The 18,581-nt window shown below is 42.2% G+C and overlaps 1 protein-coding gene across 1 annotated transcript; it reads right to left on the bottom strand.

Moving 5' to 3' along the window:
* Nucleotides 1–16,830: 16,830 nt before the first annotated feature.
* On the bottom strand, nucleotides 16,831–17,343 carry LOC122742963 (60S ribosomal protein L18-like). The gene has a single exon (XM_043987570.1). It carries the CDS (start codon nucleotides 17,341–17,343, stop codon nucleotides 16,831–16,833), a length of 513 nt encoding a protein of 170 aa, XP_043843505.1.
* Between the last annotated feature and the right edge of the window lie 1,238 nt (nucleotides 17,344–18,581).

Genomic DNA, 18,581 nt, shown 5'->3' with positions numbered 1-18,581 from the left:
TGAAAGAGAAGCAAAATAGTTCTGGGAAAATTCTGCAGGATAAAAACAATGAAGCTATAATGAACATATAATGTTCTTCACTGTCAAGAGGGCTTTTACCAGCCACAGTTAAGTATTTTCAGCTCAATAGAATGTCTCCTATATATTATGGGGCTTGATTATTATCTTTATAGCTTTTAATTGATGTATAATTAAAAGTAGACTTGAGTGATAATAGAATCCCATCAGACTGGGAATGCATCATTCATTATGAGATATTCATAAACTGTATAGATTCACAAAGCTGTAAGAGACCTTGGAGATCAACTGGTCCAATCTATTCATTTTACAGTTGAGTAAATTGAGGCCCAGGGAGAGGGAATGGCTTGTCTAAACTCACCCATAAGGGGCAGTTATTATTAACTGTATGACCCTAGGCAAGTCACTAAAAAATCTATTTTCCTCATTTTCCTATCTGTAAAAATGGAGGTAAAAATAGCCACCACCTTTCAGGATTGTTGTGAAGATCAAATGAGATAGTATTATGAAGTATTTCATGTAGTACCTGACACATAGCAAGTGCTTAATAAGGATTGATTATTTGTTATTATTTTAATTACTTATTTCTGTTGTCTAGATCTTATGCCCAGTCTAGTCCCTAAGATAATGACATGAATAAGCAGAGTGGAATGGGCAGTCTAGAGGGGTGGTAGATGTTACCTTCTTGGGTTCTTTGATCAGAAGCTTGTCTGGTATGTTCCAGTTGAACATCCTTTTGATGCATGGGTTAATTAGATGGCCATTGATTTCCCTTCCAGCTCTCAAATTCTGTGACTTTATGGTCTACAAATTCTTGTTGAGTGAATGAATGCATGAACACCATTACGATAATATTATCGATGTATAGCTTTACAGAACAGATTGCTGATCCTCACTTAAGTAACAACCTACCCAAGGCAGCCTTGGCAGTCACAGTTTCTTGGGCCTTGAGTCCTCAGTTGCTGTCCCTTGCCTCAGTCCTAAACAGAGTCTGAAACATCCAACTCCAGACTGATTTGATTTATTACTAATAATAACAATTCCATTATCTATAAAAAGCACTTTCTTCACAACCATCCTGTGATTCATGGATTGCTGGTATTATTCCAACAATCCCTGAAATGTAAAAGGTTTACAAAACATTCTGCATGCACTCTCTTTTGATCCTTATAACTACCCTGTGAAGTAGATGCTATTATTATTCCCAATTTATAGATGAATAACTGAGGCTGGGGTTAAGTGACTTGCCCAGGATCATACAGCTAGTAAGTGGCTGAGGCAGGAAGGAATACCCCTTTTTTTCAAAGAGGAAATTGAGACTTAGATAGTTTGTGACTTGCCTATAGTCACAAAGCTAGGAGGAAGCATCAGGAAGCATCATTTAAATTTGTGTGTGTGTGTGTGTGTGTGTGTGTGAGTGAGGCAATTGGGGTTGTGATTTGACAAGGTTCACACAGCTAGTAAGTATCTGAGGCTGAATTTGAGCTCAGCTCCTCCTGACTATAGGACAGGTACTCTATCCACTGTACCATCTCCTCTTCCTCCTCCTTCCCCCCTCCTCCTCCTTTTCCTCTTCTTCTTCTTTCTACGACTCAACCATATATAATAAAGCTTCATGTCCTCCCATTACTCCAGAAGTTGGGATAATCTCCATTTCTGATGCTATTCCCTGTGGTGTGTACCCACTGCTATGGGCATGCTGCATACACTAAGTGCCTAATAAATGTTGGTTGAAATGAATTGGATTGAATGGAGCCTTCTCAGATGTTCCACACCTCTGAGTAAGCTCCTAACTGCAGGGTTCTGAAAGACAAATGTGGCTATTTGGTGAGGCTAATGGAACACCAGGGAATAGTAGCTCAGGAAGGGGGTAGATGGCTGATAGCCATAGCCTCTAGAGTATGAATCATGGACTCTCAGAGAGCCCTAGAGAGTCTCCATCGTTCCAGTTACATTTCATGGAAGATTCCTTAGGAACAAAGCAGCACTGTTTCTTTTGATGTGTTCACTTCAGAAAGCATCAACTCCAAGCATTTCACTGTTATATCAAGTTAATATGGCACCTCTATAAAGGAAGAGAGCTTATTCATTGTGAGGGATATATTTCTCTCCACATGCTTGCTCTGAGTGCCTCTGCCCTCGATTTAACTGTAACCTGATTCTTTACCAAACAGGGATGAAGAATGAGTTGGCTGGTTTAGTTGGGGGTTTTGGCCATCCGAAATCTACAAGAGGATAGCAAGCCGGGCCATTTGAATAGGTAACAGAAAGACAGCAGCCTTCCATTTTATGGTATGTGATCACTGAATGCCAAGGGCCTCTGACCTATGAGACACAAGCATGTTTGATGGATGAGGAAGGGACTGAGAAAGTGTTATTGAAGATGTGAAATGCCCCTAAGCCTGTTAGTCATCCATGCCCAGCCCTTTGGCATAGTCTGGGCCAACGTATCAAGCAGCTTAAAGAATGGGCCAATTTATGAGTTTTCCCCCAGGATTCCATAGTAGAAGAGGAACACAATCATAGGGAAAGCTGCCCAGATAGCTGGACTGTGCAGTGCAATGTGTCTCTGCTACAGTGACATATGACCTGCCTTTAATGCTTTTCTTCCTGTCAAAACACTCAGGTGTATGATTTAAGCATAAAAGTAAATCCAGAGAGCATCAGCCCAAAGTTCTGGGGTATATCTACTTGTATGAGTTGCTAGAGGCAAACTGGGAGTAGCAGAATGGCGGATGTCCTCCCAAGGACTGGTATTATCGGCAGCTGTCTCCATCTCAGAGCGTGGTAGCCCTGCTACCCAGATTGCACCCAGAGTCTATTTCTTGTCTCCAGATGTCATTTGAGCTGATGAGAATTTTTGGAATCAATCTTTCTATGTAATAAAATTTAAAAAAAAACCCACCAATGGGTATAGTGTTTACTCAGTCTGGGCTCAGAGAGTTTTCTTTCTGAAATCTCAGAAGCACCTGCAGGGTGAATCAGTAAAACTCACTGTCTGTTTTGTCAGTGAAATGGGGCTGACTTTATAGAGGACATTGCAGATCTGGAGGGATGTAAATGGTGAGGTAGCACTGGGGAATTGTTGAGGCCACCAAAGGCCACTGCCAACCACTAAAACCTACACTTAGCTCATCAGATCGACCCTGACTGTCATACTGAGGATGAATCGGATATTTGTGGGATGATTGCAGCATCTGGGAGAACAACAAATGGAAAGCGAGAACAAATCAGCACCTATGGGTCCTGTTGGCACTTCTTGCCAGGATTGTCAATGCTTATGGAAGAAGAAGAAGCAAGCATTGGTTGCTATGGTGGAGATCCTTGAGGTACAGAGGCTGGAAATTGGAAGAGACCTTGGGGATGAGCTGGCCCAACCCCTTCATTGGACAAATGAGGAGATGGAAGCCTTGGGAAGTGATGCTATTTGCACAAGGACACGCAGTAAGAAAAGGAGGAAGATTGGAACCTTGGTTTTTTTGATTGATGGATCTGAGATGGAAAAGGGTTGAGATGACCTTCTCCAAGTTGGAGGGTCCATATCAAAACGTCCAGAAAGAAAGGTGACATAGAGAGCTGTAACAGAGGCAAGACAAGCAAAGTACTTGCTTGGGGTACACTGAGTTATGGGGCAGAGAATAATATGTAAAATATACATCCTCAATCCCAAGGATTGTACAACCCTTTGTGGTTGTTCGGTCATGTACAATTGTTCATGATCCAACTTTTTTTTTTAGCAAAGATACTAGAGCAGTTTGCTATTTCCTTCTCCAGCTCATTTTATAGATGAGGAAACTGAGGCAAACAGATTTTTTTGTTTTTTGCAGGACAATGAGGATTAAGTGACTTGCCCAGGATCACACAGCTAGTCAGTGTCAAGTGTCTGAGGCCAGATTTGAACTCAGGTCTTCCTGAATCTAGGCTGGTTCTTTATCCACTGTGTCACCTAGCTGCTCTGAGGCAAACAGATTTAAGTGACTTGCCCAGGATCACATAGCTAGTAAGTGTGGGAGGTGGGATTTGAACTCAGGAAGATTAGTGTTCCTGACTCCAGGCCCAGTGCTCTATCCATTGCACCACCTTGCTGACTGGGGAGTTCTTTTTACCCATGAAATCATAGAGTCAGTCTCTATCCCTATTGATCTTCACACAACCTTGAGAGGTTGATTCTATTGTGATCTACATTTTAGAGATGAGGAAACTGTGGCTGAGAAAACTTAACCCGGCCTATGCCACTAGAAAGTTTCTGAGTCAGGATTGGAACTCAGATCTTCTTCACTCCAAGGCCAGACCTCTCTAGGCTATATTCTCTGGTTGGTTTTTGCTTCAAGTACAAAAGTTAGCTAGTTATGGTCTACATTTACAGCAATCATGCATTTGATGCTTTTAAAGAAAATGACCCACAGGGCACAGTCCATTCTAATGACTTCTGAGAAGTCATTTTGCTGCCTGAAAAAGTTGAATTCTGTTATGGATTGAAAGCAGAGATTTGGCTCTCTATGGGTTATATTTCTCATAACCTAGCTCGGCCTTTGGGAAGTGCCCTCTGTCACTGAGAAGTCCTCAATTTGAGATAATCTTTATAGGGATAAAAGCCCTTCCTCCAGATACCTCATCCCAGCAGGCCCCAAGCTCGGGGTTGTGCTATCACGTAGTAAGTTTCAATTGCAATTCAGGCTTGGGAAGGATTGTCCCAGCAAAGAGAAAGGTTATGTTTGTTCTGCCTGAGCCCAGCAACTAGAACTAGCATCAAAGAGAATAGAAATCTATCCAAAGGCGGAAAGGGCCTCCTCTAGAGGGAGTCAGTTAACAAGCACTTAGTAGGCACTTACTATGTGCCAGGTGAGTTGTTAATGCACTGGGGATACCAAGAAGGGCAACAACTCTGGCCCTGCCCCAAAGGGGCTCACAATCTAGTGGGGACCCCACATGTAAAGAGCTATGCACATGGAAGATGTACGCAGAATGGATAGGAGGGAATCTCAGAGGGAAGGAATTATAGTTGGGGTCATAGCTCCCATCCCACCTTCTACAAGAGGTCTATGTCCAGGAGTCATGTCCTGAAAAAAGTCAGGGAAGCTGAGAGGTGCTGATGAGGGGGGAGGATGTGCCAGGTATAGGGGACAGCCAGTGGAAAAGCCTGGGTTGGGAGGGGGAGACCCAGTGAGGAGGCTGGGCTCTCTAGGCCTCCAGGGGATGTCATGGAGGTCAAGCATAAGAAGGGCAGGAAGGGGCTTGGCAGGAAGGACTTCAAAAGCCAGGCTCCTAGCAGACATCAGTGAAGGTCTGGGGGCCACTTCTTGGTAATGATGGAGAAGGGTTGTCCAGCATGGACACAGTGAAATTCTGTGATTCTGTGTGGTTAACTCTGGTTATTTGATGGAGTTCCTTTGTCAAGAGTCATCCAGACGGCCTGTTCACACAACTGCAATTGCCCTTATTTTCAGTCTAACTCCACTTAGCTTTCTGCTGAGAGAAATATCATTAACGGGAATGAAGTGCCAACTCAGAGTTCTTTCTGGGTACCTGGGTGGTACAGTGGATAGAGTCCTAGACCTGGAGTCAGGAAGACCTGGGTTCAAATCCTCCCTCAGATACTGACTAGCTGTTTAACCCTGGGCAAATCACTTTACCTCTCTCAGACTCATTTTTCTTATTTGTAATATGGGGGTAAAAACGGCATTTATCTTGAGGAATAACATATACAAGGTCCTTTGTAATCCTTAAAGAGCTCTAGGAATCTGACCTATTCTTCTCAACAAGGCAGGGGCTATTTCTCCCTCTTAAGAGCTGAGATCTCTGAGGGCAGAGACTATTTTCCTTGCTAGACCTCAGGCTCTCAGAGAACAGAGACTGTCTCTCTCTCTCCCTAGGGTCACTGTCATTCCCATTAGCCCATTTCGTGGTGCGAGGATGAGGACTGAAGGCAGGTCTCCTTGTCCATCTTAAATTCAATCTGTCCAAAACAGAATTCATTTCGTTGCTCTTTAATCTGCTCTTTCTCCAGATTCTGATTTTTGTTGAGAAAGTCATCATTTTATTCACAATCTGTAATTGAAGCTCATAGATTTAGAGCTGCAAGAGACCCCAGAGACATGATAATCCAACTTACTGCTTTTACAGTTGAAACTTAGACCTAGGAAAGGCTAAATGATTGGCTTGCTATCACACAGGCAGGAAATATCAGAGGCCAGACTCCAACTCAGGCATCCTTGTGTCTTCCTTCTATTTCACCAGTCGTGTTCAATCAGTTACCAAACCTTGTCAATTCTATCTCCATAATGTCTCTCATATTCACCCCCTTCTCTCCACTGCCACGAGCAGGCCAGTTGCCATCACCCTCCTTCTGGCCCTCATCGCCTCTCACCTGGACTTTCAAAATCTTCCTAGTTGCTTTCCATGCCTCTTCTCTCTAATTCATCCTCCGTACATCTGCCAAAATCACATTCCTAAATCCCATGCCTGAAGATGCCCTGTTTCTGTTCAGAAATCTCAGCGTTGTTTCTAGGACAAAATCCAAACTCCTCAAGTGAGTTTTTGCTGGCCCTTGCATTGGAGTTTCTATGTATTCTGTCCTTCTCTCATGTTACTTTCCCTTTACAAAATTTTTGTTCTAGATGTTGTGGTTCATTACTCTGGGGAGGTGAATGGACTGGTACAAGTGCATTAAAAAAATCCGGATCTGGGAATATGTTGCTTTCATTATCTATGTTCCATTCCTCCCCTTCGTCTTGTCAATCCTGTGCCCCCCTCTGAGAGGGACCTTGGTTACCATTATTCTGGTACTGCCTTTCTGCATTCCTCCAAAAAGATCTATTTATATTTTGATTTTGCCTGTAATTAGAATTAGAATTTCTTCTCCAAGTCCTACATTTCCCTTCAGAAGGTGTTTTTCCTAAAGGGTAGGTCTGACCATGTCATGCTACACTCAGAGAACCCCAGTCTAACGCCTCTGTTTACCATTCAAAAGTTCTTTCCAAACTTCCTTCTCCTTATCTTTCTAATCTTCTAGCACAGTCTTTCCTTTCATACATTCTTTTTTTTTTTTTTTTGTGAGGCAGTTGGGGTTAAGTGACTTGCCCAGAGTCACACAGCTAGTAAGTGTTAAGTGTCTGAGGCCAGATTTGAACCTAGGTACTCCTGACTCTAGGGCCGGTACTCTATCTACTGCACCACCTAGCTGCTCCCCTGCCATACATTCTACAGCTCAGACATTCTGACCTCCATGCTTCTTCATCCATGAGGTTACATCTCCCCTCTCCATGCCTCTGCACTGGCTGTACCCCATGCCTGACATGCTGTCCCTCCTTATCCCCACCTTCCAGAAGCTTGGTTTGCCTTCAATGCTCAGATCAAACAGTACCATCTGCAGGAGGACTTTTTTCATCTCTTCCTCACTTACTCCAGCCTTCCCTTCACATGGATACCTTCTACTTGCTCTATGTAAATCTTAATGTACCTGTTGTCTGTGTACCTCTAGGTATTTCTATGCAACTAGACTGCAAGATCTTGGAGGACAGGAACTGTTTATTTGTCTTTGCAACCTCCTGCTGTTGTTTGGTCATTTCAGTCTCTTTGACCCCACTTGGGGCTTCTTGGCAGAGATACTGGAGTGGTTTGCCATTTCCTTCTCCAGCTTATTTTACAGATGAGGAAACTGAGGCACAAAGGGTTATGTGACTTGTCCAGGATCACACATCTAGGAAGTGTCTGAGGCCAGGTTTGGACTCAATAAGATGGGTCTTCCTGACTCCAGGCTCCATGCTCTATCCACTACACTACTACCCATTCCCCTGGGTGGGGGGCACATAGTAAGGGCTAAGTCATTGGTGGTTGATTGATTATAGTTAGATTATCTTCCATCTCTCTGCTTTGTCCCAAGCCATCCTCCTTCATAACTTCTCAGTTTGGCTTCCCTCAGGGCCTAGTTCAGGTGCCACTTTCTCCAAGAAGCCTCCCCTGATCTCTCCTTCCTTCTCTCCCCCAAGTTGTTGCCTCCCTCAGTTTCCCTTGACTTTACTCTCCTGTGTTCATGCAGTTTCCTCAGAGAAGAAGGCAAGCTTCTTTAGCCTGGGGACTATTTTGTTTTTGGTTTGGGTCCTCAGTGCATAGCACAGGGTCTGACCCATACATACATGTTAGATGCTTGATAAATGTGGAATGGAGGCAGAGTAAGGCTTACTGGATCTGTCCCTTTGTTCTGGGCGCTGAAAATCTCAGCCTTTTTTTTTTACCAAACAAGCCAACATCATAACAACTCAAGTTTCCACCCCATCACGCTGTGACCTTCAGCTGGAGGAGACAAACAACAGAAAAATAAAAGTATGTAAAAAATAGATGGGGATCAGAGACAGCTAGTGGTCATGATGTCCAGCAGGGAAAAACCTCCTCTGCCTGCCAAGCAAGATAGCATCCATTTTTTAAAGGGAAAAAATTGTATTTAGTTACATTTGATTTATCCTCGGCCAATCCAATTATGGAACCAAGTATTAGTGCTGTCTTCCAGAAGGAACTTCTGCTTTGTTTCAGGCAAATTTCCCTGTGGCTATCATGATAAACCTAGGATGCAAAGGACAGAATTAATGAGAGATGTCTGATAAGTGCCTTGAAGTGGCCTAAAGTAAAGTCTGACTCCTCTTATTAGAATGTCCATGAAGATGTTGGCAGTGTGATAGGAGGCAAGTCAGGAGACTGGGGTTTAAACCCCAGTTCCGTTCCTATGTGGCCAGGGCTAAATAATTTCACCCTTCTGGGTCTCGCTTTTCTTATCTATTGAATGGGGGTAGCAATATCTAGGTATCATAGGATTTAAGAATTTGAAGGGGCTTTGGATGGAAAGGTGACCCTTTCCACAAAGGGGCAGAGTCAAGGTTGAATGTTTTAGGAAGTCAGATCTGTGCCAAAAACTTTGAGCAAGCATTGTCTGAAAACCTGGATTAAGGACAATTTAATAATAAATTAAGTACTTCTAATTTGTCATCACGGGAAATTCCTCCACTGGAACAGAGTGCTATTCCTCAACACCATAGAAGCTGCTTTTCTAGGGCTGTCAAAAATTGGTTACCTTTGAGATTAGCCTCCTGCCTATTCCAAAAATAAGACACACCATCTCTTGACTCTGGGTATTTTCTCTGGCCACTCCCTCATGCCTGGAATGGGCTCCCTCCTCTACTGGAACTATTGACATCTCTGGCTTCCTTTAGGTCCCAACTAAAATTCTACCTTCTACAGAAAGCCTTCCCCAACCCTGCTCTCCTTAATTCTACTGCCTTCCTTCTCTTAATTATTTCTTATTTATCATATATATGAGAGAGAGAGAGAGGGAGAGAGAGGGGGAGAGAGAGAGAGAGTTTGCTCCATATATATTTGTTTGCATGTTGTTTCTCTTATTAGATTGTAAGCTCCTTGGGGGCAAGGACTATCTTTTGCTCCATTTGCATCCCCAGTGCTTAGCATAATGCCTGGTACATCTTTATTGACTGATTAATTGATTATCTTGGGGCCAACCTGGGGGTATAAGCCTCCTCACTTTTAGTGTAGCTGGATCTCCTAAAAGAGACATGCCACACACTAGTGGCCTGGGACTCTAAGCCTTCCCAGCATGATTAAAGTGACATGGCCAATAAGTGCCTTGACATGACTTCTTATAAAATCTGATGCCCTCAAAAATTATCCCTAAAAGTGTTCTGGAATACACAAGACAGGAGATCTGTTAGGGTCCGGAGGGAGCAACCTTTCCAGTTGTCTTGTGCTTTACTGTCCTCCACACACTCTAGGATCCAGTGACACCAGGCCCATTGCTGTTCCTTGTGCATGACACTCTACACACCTACTTCAGCAGTTGTTTCCCGGGCCTTTGATCAGACCATTAGAAGGGCATAAAAGCAAGTAGTAGCAATGTGTAGGCTCCCCAGCCTGAGCTCCTCCTTAATCTCCTGAATCAACAATCCAGTGGCAGATAACCTGTAGTTCAGTCCTCTCCAGCCCTTACAGCAGGGAGGCATCAAAGGCATTTATTTGAATGCTCAATAAACATCAAACTTTGAACCAGCTTCCCATTGATTGTGATACCAAAGGTCATAGGTTCTAAGATGGAAGGGAACCTAGAGGCTATTCAGTAATACCTCTTCCAGGCAGAGGTAAGGGAGTCCTGGCTCGTAGAGATGAAGACTTGTCCAGGGTTCCCCAGCTAGCAAGTATCCAAGAAAAGTTCCAAGCTCAGTTCTAACCTGGCCCTCTGTCCATACTGCACCTAGATATCATGCAGGAAGTCTGCCTCTTGGTGCTCATAGCACCAGAAATCTTGAGTTAGAAGGAATAGTGAAGCCATGTAAGTCCAACTCCCTCATCTTACAATTAAGGAAACTGAGGCGTAGACCTAAGGTCACACACATTAAGCATCAAATATGGGATTTGAACCAGGGTCTTTTGACTCCAGAGCTAGTGTGCTTTCACACTGCTTGTTAAGATTGGCCCCACTCCAAGGGCATCATACCCTGCTTTGCACTTTTTTGTGGCTCAGCTCCTGGTCCCCAGCTCTCTTAGGTTCATGACTTTGAGTCTGTGTCAGTAGTGAGTATTCTCTGACCTCAGTTGCTCTGAGCAAGGCTGGCTTTATTTCTTCCTTAGGTTTCTAGGGAAACCTCTGAAGGGTTGGGGGCTGTTTTTCTAATGCTATCAGTTCAAGTCCCTATTTCCTGTCTTACTGTTAGCAACAAATGATGAGCATCCAAGTTTAATTCAACCAATTAACATCAATTAGCTTTTACAAAAGGATATTTACTTCATACATTGTTTGTTGTTTGTCCTTCATTCTTTTTTTTTTTTTGTGGGGCAAAGAGGGTTAAGTGACTTGCCCAGGGTCACACAGCCAGCAAGTATCAAGTGCTTGAGGCCGGATTTGAACTCAGGTCCTTCTGAATTCAGGACCAGTACTTTATCCACTGTGCCACTTAGCTCCCCCCCCCCATCCTTCATTCTTAAAGAGGACCAATGACATCTGGAGGATGATGTCTTGACTTGCAAGTGAATTAGATTTAAGTGTGGCAGGGCTATGCAAAGTCACCTGCCTCACTCTCTCCTCTGGAACCATCTGGGCCTAGTGGCAAGATCCGTATGACTGGAGATGGCCCTGGATGCAGTGGGAGACCTTGGCCTTTTTAAACTCAGTTTGTCGGAGGCAAAACCCATTTGGTGATTAAAGTGTTGGTAAGAATGGAGGCCCCAAATGGAAGTCTGGGAGGGGAGGACCCTCACAGTTAAGGAAAGTACAAATATATTCCTCCAGCACCTTGAGGGCACAACCATATATCGCCTCAGTCTCAGGAAAAAAGTGGGCTCAGACTGAAAGTAGTTTCTAAATAGCATTGGTACCATCAGGTTCTAGTCTAAATGCTGCATAAAGCCCTTTATCTGCTAGACTGAGTTCCACAGCACCTAGATTGCTCCTTGATCCTAAAGGCATTGGTACTAGGCTGACTACAAAACTCAGAATGAATTCAGCTTCTGGCCTCCCATATTCCTGGAGCCTTCATCTCTTGGCCTTTGAAAACTCACAGACTTGTAGTCTTTAACTTTCATCTAAAGTGAAAGAACAAATGCCCAGGCAAAGAACTGAGATCCGTACTCATTGGGTCAAATGTCAGTCTTATATGAACATGACCCTAGGCCCCAAATCTTATAACATCTTGGTCAGAGATAGAGTATGCCTGCAAAGGATTTGGGGAAAATATGTTTGCCTTGAGTCTGTCAAATAACCAAATGAATTTTAAATTAAAAAAAAATAAATGTGTATGCATGTTTATATGTGTGAAGTGTGATAGGGAAATTGGTAGAAAGGAACCCATGTATCATAGCCAAGTTAGATACCATAAATGCCATAAGGGGGGGTAGGAAAAATCATTTTATTAATGCAGGTAAACACTTAATTTTTTTTTTTTTGCAACTTATAATCTTGAAGAGTTGCCTAAAGCATTGACAATGCTTACCCATTGTCCCATAAGTTTTGGATCAGAAAAACACAGCAAAAGATGGCTAATAGGAAATTAAAAGCTAGTAGAGGAATAGCAAGAGAGAACTAGAGTGAGAAATCAAGAGAAATTATTTGGGTAAAGATGAATGGAAGCAGAAAAAGAAGCTATGATTTCAGGAGAGTATAATATAGATTGTCTGGAAAGAAAAAACCAAGAGAAGATGTGTTTGGTAAATAAATCACAGGTCTGGGATAGAGACATGATATAGTAGGGATGGGGAGGTAGAGCTTCAATTATTTAGACTACTTCTGGAGCTCTCTTTCAATCCTACGTGCAGAAGATGACATTTCCTTCACTTGTCTTAATGACAATTTCACCTCTCAAAATGTGGATGGATAAATAGGAGGAAATTCTCTTCTGCATCTGAACCTCAGCAGCAAGAAAGAACTTGTTGCTGACAAAGAAGTGATAGGGACTTTGAAGTAGAGGGAGAATGACTATTCAATCTTTGGGTATGCCATTTAGATTTTAGCATAGCAGGTTTCAAAGAAAGGAAAAATTCAGAGGGAGGATAGGGACGATCCTATAGCCTAAAATAAGTCACCTCAGGAGTGATGGAAAATTCTGTGAAGGCTGACATTTGGCAGAAACAAAGAGAGACAATTTCAGGAAAGAAAGGGGGTGTTGTCTAAAGAAACTGATGTGGATGCACAGGGAATTCATTCTCTGACTTTTAAACAAAGAAATATGAAAGCAAGGACAGGTAATTGAACATAAATAGCAGCACTGTCTTCTTTTGAGAGAGGCTATATATTTTGTAAATGATTGGGTTGGGCAGGGTGAGAGATAGTAGAGAATCAAGAAAGAATCTATGGTTTCAGACCTTAGTGACAGGAAGGATAGAGATGTCCTCAGACATAGGGAAAATGAGAACAAGGTTCAGTTGGTGGTAGTGGTCAGGGCAAGGTGATGATTTATAATGAGATAAAGATATAGACTGCATCTATGCTGTGATTGTAGTACAACCTACCCTCTGCACTCGAGTTTGCCTCTATAACCTCAGTATCCAATGTCCTTTGTAATAAAATGAGAATTTCATTTAAGGTGAAATCGGAAATAATAGGTGGACTTACCAAATACACACACAAAAAAATCTGAGGTGGAGATGGCACAATTTTAGTCACTCAGGGATCAATTTCTAAGACATCTCAAAGATGGGAATATTCCAAAGGAATGAAGACACTCACAGATGGCATTTAAAGTAGTGAACAATCTGGCTCACGCCTGTCTTTCTAGAGTTATTTCATGTTACACCCCCTCACACACTCTGTGTTCCAGTCAAACTGGCCTACTTGCTCCCTCCTCTGCCCTACTCAACATTCTATTTCCCGACTCCCTGCCTTTGTCTGTTCCCTATGTCTAAAGTCCTAGATTCCTTCAAGGCTCATTTTTTTAAGGCTCCTTCATGAATCATTTCCTAATTCTTTTAATCTTGAATGTTGTCCCTATTTCCCACCCCAATCTATATATTATGTATTTATTTATTTGAGTACACACTTTATTCCATATGTAGAACTAATGTCATTGACAGCAGGGACAGTTTCTATTTTTGCGTTTATATCCCTGGTGCCTGGTAACACAATGCTTTGAAGATAGTAGGGCACTTAGATTGAAGTTAATGAATTTTTGAATATTTTTAAACTTTCGAGGTAGTTTAGAAGGCATCAGAAACTACTGATCTGAATGTTGGCTTTCTCAACTCTATAGAATCTTTATGACAGTGGTGTATGAATATGTCGAAAGTATCCTTGATGAAAAGTTTATTGGCAAACTGTAAAAAAAAAAAAAGTGTTGGTGGCTTTTGCTTTTATGTTATTTCTGAATATGCCACTCCTTCCTTTATCCCATGAGGCTTCCTTTGTAACAAAGAAAACAAAGTTCAGCAAATCTGATGTAGGAGGCAAAAAGGGGTTAATAACACTAGCTCCTAGTTCTCCCCCAATTCATAGACGCCCATAGGCCCCTATGTTGCCCCCACTCGGCAGGAAGCAGTAACAGAAGAAATTATCATCGTCCTTTTTCCTGGGGTATATGAAAAGGGGGGGATGATATAGGAAGAAAAAGGGGTTAACAGAAAAACCTAAGACCCAAGCTCTAATTCAGATATGAGCTCTAAGAGGGATTCAGACCCCAGTTAATGGATAACTTACAAGTCAGGATACTAAGTTCTCTTACCCACAAAAATCAGTACCCATAACAGGAAATAGGGAGGGCAGCCATGAAGACCTAAAACTATAACAATGAGACACAATGAGACACAAGACAGGGTATAGAAATTCTAATGAAAAATGAAGATATTTTGAAACCAGTCATGGGAATCAGAAAGAGACGTGTAGAAAAGGCCAAATTTGTCCCCAGATTCACTTTATGACATATAACCCCCCAAAATACACCTCCACAGAAAAAGGTACCTGTCTCAGGGGTTGGCTTCAGCCCCCAGGAACTCCAAATTAGTATAGGCTCTCCCCTGTACCTCCCTAAGATGGAGATTATTATAATGAGACTGATAATCAATTTATCCATACAGTAAATATAACTCTTTCCTTTCCCTATTTGAGAAATACTTTTCTATATTCCTTTTGGTTCTCTCCCTGTGGTCAACAATCTTTCAATAAAACTTGGGAAACTGAGTCACTGTGTTTTGTAATTCTTTTGGGATACCTCACGATCAATTTGATCACCCTAAATTCAGCCCACATCAAATCCAACTGACACAATGACCATGTCTGTAATTATGCCACAGCAAGAGTCCATATTACTTCAAGAAGAGGAAGATACATTTTCTCACCTTTTCTCCAGAGTAATTATTATTATACCATGATTAATTTCATTTTATTGTTCTTTGTTATTTTACTATTTTTATCACTTTTTTTTAATGAGGCAATTGGGGCTAAGTGACTTACCCAGAGTCACACAGCTAGTAAGTGTTAAGTGTCTGAGGCCGGATTTGAACTCAGGTACTCCTGAATCCAGGGCCAGTGCTCTATCCACTGCGCCACCTAGCTGCCCCTATCACTTTTTATATTGATTTTCCTGGCTCTACTTACTTCACTCTGTATCAGTTCAAAGAATTCTTCCCCTGTTCATAGAAAAATTTCTCCTTTTCCTAATTTCTTAAAGGATAATACTATTCTATCATATTTACATGCTATAATTTGTTTATCCAGTACCCAGTTGATTTGTATCTATCTTGTTTTCAGTGCTTTGTTACTATAAAAGTTACCTTTTGGGGCAGCTAGGTGGCGCAGTGGATAGAGCACTGGCCCTGGATTCAGGAATACCTGAGTTCAGGTCCGGCCTCAGACACTTGACACTTACTAGCTGTGTGACCCTGGGCAAGTCACTTAACCCCCATTGCCCCGCAAAAGAAAAAGTTACCTTTAATATTTTGGGATATATATATATATATATATATATATAGTCTTGGAACACTGTAATCCTGAGAAGAGCTAAGCCTATCACAACTGATCATCATATAATGTTGCTGTTGCTGTGTACAATTGTCTCCCAGTTCTGCTTGCTTCACTTTGCTTCACTAAGTATCAGTGCACTTGTCTTTCCAGGATTTTCTGAAATCTACCTGTTCATCATTTCTTTTTTTTTTTTTAATGCAACAGACATTTATTTTATTTTTTTCCAGTTACATGCAATGGTAGTTTTCAACATTTATTTTCATAAGATTTAGAGTTTCAAAGTTTTCTCCCTCCCTCTCTTTCCTCCCCCCTCCACAAGACAGCAAACAATCTGATATAGGTTATATATGTACAATCCACAAGTGCTCTTTTTTATCAGTTCTTTCTATGAGAGTGGATAGTATGCTTCATCATTAGTCCCTTGGGATTGTCTTGGATAATTGTATTGCTGAGTAGTTAAGTCATTCACAATTGCTCATTGCACAATACTGTTGTCACTATGCACAATGTCCTCCCAGTTCAGCTCACTTCACTATACATCAGTTCATATGAGTCTTTCTAGGTTTTTCCGGGATCATCCTGTTTGTCCTTTCCTATAGCACAATGCCATTCCACTACAATCACAGCTTCTTCAGTCATTCCTCAATTGATAGACATTTCCTTGGTTCCTAATTCTTAGCCACCACAGAGTTGCTATAAATATTTTTGGATAATTTTCCCCTTTTCTCTTTTCCACAATTACTATTGTTAACTGTTTTCCTCCATCCAATTCCCTTCCCCATGATATTTACTCTATTATCTGTCTTCTTTCACCCTCTCCCTATTCAAAAGGGATTTGCTTCTGTCTGTCCCCTCCCCCAATCTGCCCCTCTCTTTTGCCCCTTTCTCTTTATCCCCTTCCCCTCCTATTTTCCTGCAGGGTTAGATAGATTACTTCACCCAATTGGGTGTGTGCTAATCCCTCCTTGAGCCAACTCTGATGAGATTAAGGTCTTTGAGCCTATTCTGATGAGTCTAAAATTCATTTACTGCTCTGCTCCTCCCCCATCTCTTTCCCCACTCCATAAGCCCTTTCCTGTTTCTTTCATGTGGGATTTCACCCCATGCTACCTCTGCCCTTCCCCCTCCCCCAGTGTGTTCCTCTCACCCCTCAATTTTACCCTAAAGATGTCATCATTTGGGACAATCCTTCCTTCCTTCCTTCCTTCCTTCCTTCCTTCCTTCCTTCCTTCCTTCCTTCCTTCCTTCCTTCCTTTCTTTTTGTTGTTGTCCAAAAATCTTTAATGTAACAAGGAGGAGGGGAATTAGTTCTTGTAGCCTCGGCTGGTGTGGCAGCCCCTGGCATGCTCGAACTTTTGGCTCTTGGATTAGACATACAGTTTGGTGTGGCTGTGGGAAGTGCCGGGTGCTTTCCCAAAATGCCTGTATCCTTCGTGGCCCTTCTGGGGACCAGATAGCAGGACAGTATCCTTGCCCTTGGGTGAGCTCATGGCCAACTGGTCAAAGGTAAGGATCTTCCCACCAGCCTTGAGGATATGATTCTGGGCATTTCTAGTAACACAAAGAGCACACACCTTCAGCTTGGGGACATCCTGGATCCTCACATCATCGGTCACAGTCCCAACAACCACAGCTGTCTTCTTTTCCTTGCCTGGCTGCTTCATCTTCCTGATCATTTGGGACAGGGACAGGGACGGGGGCGGGGGGCGGTTGGTCTGGCTCATGAACAGCCTTTTCAGCACAACCTTGTTGAAAGTCGAATTGATTCGATGGGCCAGGAACCCGTAGGGCTTCACCAACAGCCTCAGGTAGATGTCCTGGCTCTTGGGCTCCTTGTGCCAGACTTTCTGGCCCTTGTTATGGCGGATGTTGACTCCCATGCTGGCACCTTCCAGAAGACCGGCCCAACCAGGAAAGCAGGGCATTTATTTCTATCATTAATTAACCTTGGCAGTTAGCTAGCATGAAGATCTCTCAAAAGATATGGGTATTTATTTTAGTTTTTAAAAAATCATTCCAAATTGTCTTCCAAAATGGTCGGACCAAGAATTATCCCATTAGTTAAACTTGTGAAAGGTGCACACATTTCTTTTCCTCCATTTAAAAAAAGTGACCTTTTACATTTAGCTCACTTATTGATTTGAAACTTATTGTGATATATAGTAAATGATTCTGGTCTAGCCATTTTCTTTGATCCAAACTACATTCTAATAATTGCAGCAATTCTTGTTCAATAGGGCTCCTTCTCCAAGTAATTTATGTTCTTGGGCTACTGGATTTGATTTCCCCCCTGACTCTTACTTACCTACTCAGTTTCACTGATCACCTTGTTCTGTATGACAATTCCTAAAGTTATTATTAGCCTCATTAACCAGAGGAAGGTGAAGTTTAGAAATGTTAAATGACTTGTCCATGGACTCATGGCTAATACGTTTCAGGGACAAAAATTAATACCCATTTTCCTTACTCCAAGCCTAATAGTTTACCATCTAAATTATATCACTTTACTTCTAGAATGGATCCATACCTTCAGTAACAGGAGCTGAGAACTTTCTCTCCTTTCTTAGAAATCTTTGATGATTTCTCTTCTTCAGTCTTGCAAAGTTGCAGTACTATTCTGAGCCTAGCTCCAATAAACAGTGAAAGTCTTAGGGTTCAATAAACAATTATGGCATTGTGCCACTGAATTACCTTGTTGCTAACTGTCCACTTTGGTTTCCTGCTTTCTTGCCCGTTGCTTTTGTTCTTGATATTAGCTTTTTTTGGTATCTGTCTAGCACTCTACTCCCTATCTATTTTAGGGGGTGGGCTGCAATGAGTCTATGCTTTAGTTAGAATTACATTAATGGGTAAAAAAAAGGGAGGCACAGCTAAGTGGCGCAGTGGATAATGCACTGGCCCTGGAGTCAGGAGGACCTGAGTTCAAATCTGACATCAGACACTTGACACTTACTAGCTGCGTGACCCTGGGCAAGTCACTTAACCCCAATTGCCTGAAGAAGAAGAAGAAGAAGAAGAAGAAGAAGAAGAAGAAGAAGAAGAAGAAGAAGAAGAAGAAGAAATGATCCAATCATTTCTTCCACATCCAAATGACTCTGCAAAAAGAGACTCCACATTA

This window comes from Dromiciops gliroides, chromosome 2 (genome assembly GCF_019393635.1).
Source record: "Dromiciops gliroides isolate mDroGli1 chromosome 2, mDroGli1.pri, whole genome shotgun sequence".
Classification (NCBI taxonomy): Eukaryota; Metazoa; Chordata; class Mammalia; order Microbiotheria; family Microbiotheriidae; genus Dromiciops; species Dromiciops gliroides.
Note: the sequence above shows the minus strand (reverse complement) of the source record. Positions and strands in the feature narration are given on the sequence as shown.